Source organism: Tarenaya hassleriana, unplaced genomic scaffold (genome assembly GCF_000463585.1).
Source record: "Tarenaya hassleriana unplaced genomic scaffold, ASM46358v1 Cleome8, whole genome shotgun sequence".
NCBI lineage: Eukaryota > Viridiplantae > Streptophyta > Magnoliopsida > Brassicales > Cleomaceae > Tarenaya > Tarenaya hassleriana.
The window spans coordinates 347,300-354,451 of record NW_010970490.1 but is presented as its reverse complement, the minus strand read 5'-3'; the positions used below and the strand labels follow the sequence as shown (position 1 = coordinate 354,451).

The window sequence follows — 7,152 nt, the reverse complement described above, 5'->3', positions numbered from 1 at the left end:
GGGAAAAAAAAAAAAATCACATTTATTACGGGACGTGTATTATCACCATCGGCTTCAGCTAAGATTGACTGCAAATAGTCAAGGCTCGTGACCAATTATTTCTTGATTCTTACACCTTTTTTTTACTAATCTGATCCATACTGTTTAAATTACAAAACTTTCACCATAAAAAACACACACATATAAATTATCATCGTATTTTTATTCAAGCTTAAACTATGAAATAATAGGAAACAAATCTTCAATGTTTGGACTTAGATGTATGAGCATGGCATCTTTTAATACTGTTCAGAATATATAATTTTATTTGAATGGTTAGACGCCAGTCGTTAAAATTTTAAAAACACTACATTTTCATATATATATGTATATATATATATATATGATGTCGTGATAATCAATGATGCCGCAAAATCCATGTGGCGCATGCTCCTATTATTATTATTATTATTATTATTATTATTATTATTATTATTATTATTATTATTATTATTATTATCAACGTTTAATTTGCGTTCGATTAATATTAATCAGCATTCAAAGTTTGATCGCGAAGGTTCTTATCAACTTATTTTTCCATGCTATTTTTTAATCATCATTAAAATTAAAACTTTTTTTTTATGGTTTTATTATGTACTTTTACGAAAGAAATTAGCTTTGATACTATGAACAGACGCACTGTAACTAGAACACCCACAAATTCATACCATTTATTGCATCTGATAACTGAATATTCAAATCTGAGCTCTAACATTCAACATCACTCGTATATTAAATAAATAAATAATCCACGACTATACTCGTCCATATATTCACCGTCTATTAGATATCTATAATATGTATCCTGCTGTCATATATACCACCATTCACAGGACAAGAAAAAAAAATACAGTAATTATACATCCGAGTAACGAAGAAATTAAAAAGAAGAATAATAATATACGTATATGGATTCGCCTCCGACAGAACCCAGTTCCGGATATCTTGGAACTAAAAAGTCAGAGATGAACTTTCCTCTTGCACTTGAAACCTTGGGTATCCCGGCTAGACAAACTCAACACGACCGTGCAGTTCATCTTAACCGTCACGTGTTTCTTGACGATCCCTAGTATATTCACTTTCCCTCCCACCACAGTGTAAGCCGTCATGTTGAGCGAACCCGACCCGACATCCCGAACCAGATCCCCGCCCGAAGACAGCATCCGATCAGCCAAGATGTCCATCGTTATGTTCATCCTCATCGTCCGTCTCGCCCTCGCCTTCCCCGGCGGTCCACGAGCCACTCCGACCACCGTTCCGTGGTAATAAACCTCAGTGGTCGTGTTACCGAACTTGAACGACACTGAGTTCGGGTTCTTGATCGACAAGTCAGCGGCCATCGAGACGTTGATCAGTGGCTGGAGGATCTGTGGCCCGAGGGAGATGTCTAGACTCGTGATCTTGATGCTGTTCATTTGTATTTTCGGCTCCTTGACTCGGAAGACGGTAAAGGCCAGAATCAGTACGGTCACTGCCAGGACGAGAACCGTGACCGCCACGCAACCGAAGCACCTGATGTGATTCCTCCGGCGAAGGCGATTCTTCTCAGTTGAATATCCCACGGTGGCTCCGTCGCTCACCGGCCGTACTGCCGCCGGAGCTAACGGACGTGCTTGGTCTTGTTCGGCCATGGTTACCGCCTTAATTTTTTTCCCTCCTGCGTGGCTTGTGCTTTTCATATAAACCCACAACAAAAACTTGATTTCAATTCCAAGTAGTTGAGAACGTACGTTAGACTTATATATGTATATTTGCTTAGAACGATCTCATCTGCGTGTCCATTATTGAATTCGGAAGTTGTATGCCTTGGAACCATCTATTTTATTTTCTATGCAATTAAGGAATTATATTTAATTTAAAACGTGTTTTTATGGTTGAGCAGAGGACGGTCGACCATAACTATGTTCCCATTATTCAAGTACATCGCACGGTCCACGTTGCGCCCTTTGGCTCTGTTGGTTCCCAATCGTTTAAAGCTGCGTTTGACAATATTAATTAGAATTTAAATTTATAACATAAAGTCAATTAAAAAGGTTTTAAGGGATGGTTTTTAATTAATTAAATTTCTCGTGGGCGATTATTATTATTACTTTATTATTTCCTTAAATTAAGATGATCAAGTTTATAGACTCTTCGTTCTGCAAGTCTCTCTCCCCGTTTGATATTAGTATTTCTCATCTATGGTCGGATATTTTGGGATTTGATTCCTTTTGATTAGATTGTTTTTATGTTTAGATTTTTCTATTTAAAATTTTTTGATCACCATTGGCTTTTGAGTTTTACTAAAAAAAACATTTTTCTAATTTTTTATATCATTTTATTTTTTCCGTCTAATTTTATATCAAACTTGAAATCAGTTAATTTAATTCTAGAAATCTTGTACCGATTGATTTTAAAATAAAATAAGATTTGGATACAGTAAAATATTATTTGATTCAGTTCAATTCGATTTTCTTTCTATTGATGTAATACCATCTTTTTGTTACACCGATTGATTAAAAACATGAATAACTAATGAAAATGCTTTGAACTTTCCAAATTACAAAAAAAATGGATAAATATATGAAAAAAAAACTGTCGATTATTTCATTGTAAATATAATATTTAAACTACGCTATAGTACGTAATGACCACTAAAAAAACACGCATGTTATATCGTTCATTACACCCACGGATAACCTTCGAAAACGTATTTTTTTTTATATAAAAAAAAACAGTGACAAGAACACTGTACTCAGAGATTGAATTTTCTCTTGCACTTGAATCGGAGGATGGATCTGCTCGTGACGTTGAATGAAGTGGAGCAGTTCATCTTCACCGTCATCTGAGCCTTAAGGAACCCTAGAATCTTCACCCTCCCATGCACCCTCGAGTAACTCGTTACGTTCATAAGACCCGACCCGATATCCTCCAACAGACCCGGATCCGACATCAACCGACCCGCGTATATATCCAGCGTCACGTTCATCCTCACCGTGCGTCTCGCCCTCGCTCTCCCCGGTGGCCCACGCGCCTCCCCGAACAGTAGTCCCTTGTAGTATAACTCCGTCGTCGTGTTCGAGTACTTGAACGACGCCGCGTTCGGATTCTTCACCGACACGTCCACCACCATCGACATGTTGGCCGTGATGTCCGGGGGAGGGAACTGTGTCCCGGGCAACGACGGCATCGTCACGTTGTTGACTACGATGATTGGGTCTTTGGCTTGGAACACGGTGAAGAACAAAACCAGTGGGAGTACTATGGTCAGAACGAATGACGTGACTCCTACAAAGCCGCAGCACCATCTGATGTGGTTTCTGCGGCGGAGATTCTCCTTCAGGGAATCTTCTACGTGACTCGCCGGCACCACCGCCGCCGGTGACAGAGGACGTACGTCCTCTTGCTCGGCCATCTTGGACAATGAAATATGTCTGTCTGTATATTAGCTACTTGCTTTGCTTTGGGTATTTTTTTAATTAGAAAATATTGTATGTATAAATCAGGGATTTGTCCTTTATAAACCAACACTTTGTTTATAAATCAAGTAGTTGAGAACTTGACTTAGACTAACCGTGAGCTCCTCCTTAAATTATAATTTTAGTCTACTTTAGATATTTATAAATGCATCATACATTTAACATATTGTTTTCATGTTATGTTGACGTGGAACAATTTGAACAAAATATTCAAATTCATATATATATATATATATATATATGCATAATATATCACTTAAAAAAATAGATGTATTTGTGTTCAAATGCAACTTAGAAAAGTTCATTGCGTATTGAAGCAGTTTTCTCTTTAGAGTTAACATGGAGTGTTATAATTAGGTTAGTTTTTAAAAATATTTGGTTAATATTAACGAAATTTGGTTAATGCATCTGATCTTATTTTATTGTCCAGAAAAATCAAGCATCGAGTATACGAGTACAAACAATAAAGGCTGTGAAACAAATCTTGGGGAAAATAATTTTTTTAAAACGGTTTTTTGCTTGTTTTGTTTATCGGAAAAATAATACCACGAAGGTAGTGGTTGGTCCGGCGATTTAAAAAAAATGTTTAATAACATATTTTCCGCATGTACAAAATTTTTATATTAATAAAAAAGTAGGTTAATCACACATATATATATATATATGTGTGTGTGTGTGTTAATAATATAATATAACTATAACAAATTATTTTAGGGAAAAATAAAAATTCCGTTGCCGGGACTTGAACCCGGGTCTCTCGGGTGAGAGCCGAGTATCCTAACCACCTAGACTACAACGGATTGGTGATGTTTAAACAATTTAATTTACTTCACCGACACAAATTTTAGATAAGGCCGTTTGAAATTAGTTGCCCATATTGTACCATAACCGCTATACACTTTTTTTTGGCGGTTATTTATTTTATTATTTCCCCAACTGTGTGTTGCATACTGACAGCCGCACTAGGGATACAGTACGCGGTATACCCCTTTGTCTTCTCGTTGCTCAGTGGATCGGACGATCCAAGTTTTTCCACGTGTACGGTGGGAGACAAGCAACGTTCTAGCCGTTGCAATATTATCTGAATATTTTACTCATATTCTAAGTAACCGCCATTTACAACTTGACACGTGTCAAACTTTGATATTGACAGTCAGTGAGTTTATCACATGACCCTTCTTCCACTAGCTGACGCGTACCTGCCTCCCTTCCGGGAAAATCACCCAAATAACCATCCACTTGGATCGCATCTATTTCAGTGTACACCATCAAAATTTTTTTTTTTTTTTCAATTTTAACCCACTTTTCGGTGGAAAAAGTCTGAAATACCCTTTTCGTTTTATTTTTTGCGACTTTATTACGATTAACATATAACTGATATACAACTAAAAATAAGACAAATGAATTTTTTGTCACATTTTTTAGAATCAATTGTAACTATATTTAGACTTAATTACGAAGTCGTAATAACGAAGTTGTTTTTGAACGGATAAATATCGTAATTCAATAAGGTTAATTTCGTCTTCTCGCAGGAAAAAAAATGTGTTATGTTTTTCGGTGGTGTAAATAGATGCGAGGTTATTTGGGTAAAAACCCCCTCCCTTCCGCCGCTCGTTTTCCCCGCAAGCGATCGATATTTTAAAGAACCAAAAGATCTGTCGGTGAACTTCTTGTCGGATTTCTCCATCTCCGACCACGTGCTACGGTATTACTCTCGGAAGCTTTCTTTTTTTGTTGGACTATCTTTGTCTGCTTTTGTAGTTCTTTCTCTAGATTTTCAGAGTAGGGTTTACTGTTGGTGAGAAGTTCGTGGTGGTAATTCATTGTCTAACGTAATGATCCGTGGTGTGGTTATTGATAACTTCAATCGATTTCGATCCCGTTGGTTTTTGTTTCTAACTGGGTTTAGTTGTGGTTTTCGTGCGGTTCCATGGATTTATCGAGTGGAAGATTAGATGTTTTGGTTCTTGTTGGATCTCTGTCTTGATGATCTAATGTGTTCCCCATTTACTCGATTTATGGCCGTCTTGAGGTGTACAGGTTGTGTCGTGATGGATCCTCTTTTTTTTTTGGTAAAGAAAGGGGCTTTGATTTATCTATTGAAAAAGCTGGAGGCTTTGGAGTCATGATTGTAGAACCTCTGTCTCCTGAACATGTTTGTTCAGTTGTCAGGTTCAAAAGATTCTTAGCGTTTGGGTACTTGAAAAACCCAGGCTTACTCTTCTGTTAGCCATTTTTGTGATGAAGGAACAAAACATGTTTAACATTGGTTTGATATCTGAATGTTCAAATCAGAAACTCTTGTTTATCTAGATTCATGTCATGGATTCTACTCTGCCAAAACTTCATCAGCTAGGTCATTTTTCCACGTTTTGATGAGAATAATCTCTCTGTGACAGTATATCAGAGTCGTTCAGAATGAGCCGACCACAAGATCCTCCACGTGGTTTCTTTCCCTTTGGAAACCCCTTCAGGATGTTATCTCCAAAGGGCTCAGATTTGTCTCCGTGGCTGCTTTCTCTGTTGAACACCTTTGAGTCTGTCTTGTCAGAGAGGCTTAAGAAACTTATGCCCAAGAACAAGGATGACATCCTCACCATATCCTGGATGAAGCTGGCTATGGAGTCATTGCGTGAGACTCATAGTGACATAAAGATCATCATAACTGATCTCCAGCTTCCTGTATCTGATTGGGAGGATAAATGGATAGATGTTTACTTGGACATTAGTGTGAAATTGCTGGATCTCTGTAATACTTTCAGCTCTGAGCTCACACGTCTCAACCAAGGAAATCTTTTCCTACAGTGTGCCAAACACAGCCTAGAATCCCTTTGTGCAGAGAAGTACGTCCGTGCCCGGTCTTCCCTTGATAGTTGGAGGCAACACGTTTTCGCAAAAAACCCTCGAATCGAAAATTGTCGTGCAGTTCTGCACTGCCTTCTTGAATCCCTGAATATGCCTAAAGTCAAGAATTCGGCCAAAGGAAAGGTTCTTATGCAGGCTCTTTACGGTGTCAAGGTTCATACAGTTTATATCTGCAGTGTTTTCGTCACGGGATTTTCGGGCTCAACAGAAGATCTCCTGGCTTTGTCTGTCTCTGACAAACCACTGTGGGCTAAGGCATTCTCTGATCTGCAGACTGCTGTAAATGCAGACATCGGAAACATAGTTTCCTCTGGTGGATCCACAGTTCTGAAAGAGCTGGATGCCATTGACGGCAATGTCAAGAAGCTGTATCCCATGATCCAAGAAGGAATGAGTCCTATCGAAGTAGAACCATTTGAGGAATCTGTTCTGGAACTGGGAAAGAACGCAGAGGGATTCTCGCAAGGGCTGGATTGGCTAACAGAGGAAGTCGACGAGTTCTTCAACATAATCCTAAGTGGCCGAGATGCTTTGCTCAGTAATCTCAGATCAACAGATTCCGGCTCTAACTCCGCAGTAGGAAGAAATTTAGAACAGGCAGTGAGCTAACAGCAATTGATCCAAAACAACTACATAGTTAGAGGGTGTGAAAGCATGCATTTGTAATAGCCATTAAGTGGTAATAGTTTGCTCTATATGCTTAACGTTTGTTTGTATTAGAGATGTCCTGTAATGGTGAAACCTTTGGCCTCGTCTTTCATGGAAATATCTAAAACTTGGTTTTGAGAAT

At 38.2% G+C, this 7,152-nt stretch overlaps 3 protein-coding genes and 1 non-coding gene across 4 annotated transcripts; 1 reads left to right on the top strand and 3 right to left on the bottom strand.

Annotated features, from left to right (window-relative positions):
• Window positions 1–998: 998 nt before the first annotated feature.
• On the bottom strand, window positions 999–1,670 carry LOC104803064. Its single transcript, XM_010526939.1, has one exon. It carries the CDS (start codon window positions 1,668–1,670, stop codon window positions 999–1,001), a length of 672 nt encoding a protein of 223 aa, XP_010525241.1.
• Window positions 1,671–2,600: 930 nt separating this feature from the next.
• On the bottom strand, window positions 2,601–3,520 carry LOC104802047. The gene has a single exon (XM_010525469.2). The coding sequence runs from the start codon at window positions 3,431–3,433 to the stop codon at window positions 2,774–2,776; it is 660 nt and encodes a 219-aa protein (XP_010523771.1). The 5' UTR covers window positions 3,434–3,520; the 3' UTR covers window positions 2,601–2,773.
• A 704-nt stretch (window positions 3,521–4,224) lies between these two features.
• TRNAE-CUC lies at window positions 4,225–4,297 on the bottom strand. Its single transcript has one exon. It is a non-coding gene; the product is annotated as a tRNA-Glu (tRNA).
• Window positions 4,298–5,020: 723 nt separating this feature from the next.
• LOC104802045 (protein BPS1, chloroplastic-like) lies at window positions 5,021–7,151 on the top strand. Its single transcript, XM_010525466.1, has 2 exons — window positions 5,021–5,202; window positions 5,897–7,151. Exons 1-2 carry the CDS (start codon window positions 5,045–5,047, stop codon window positions 6,969–6,971), a joined length of 1,233 nt encoding a protein of 410 aa, XP_010523768.1. The 5' UTR covers window positions 5,021–5,044; the 3' UTR covers window positions 6,972–7,151.
• The last annotated feature ends 1 nt before the right edge of the window (window position 7,152 follows it).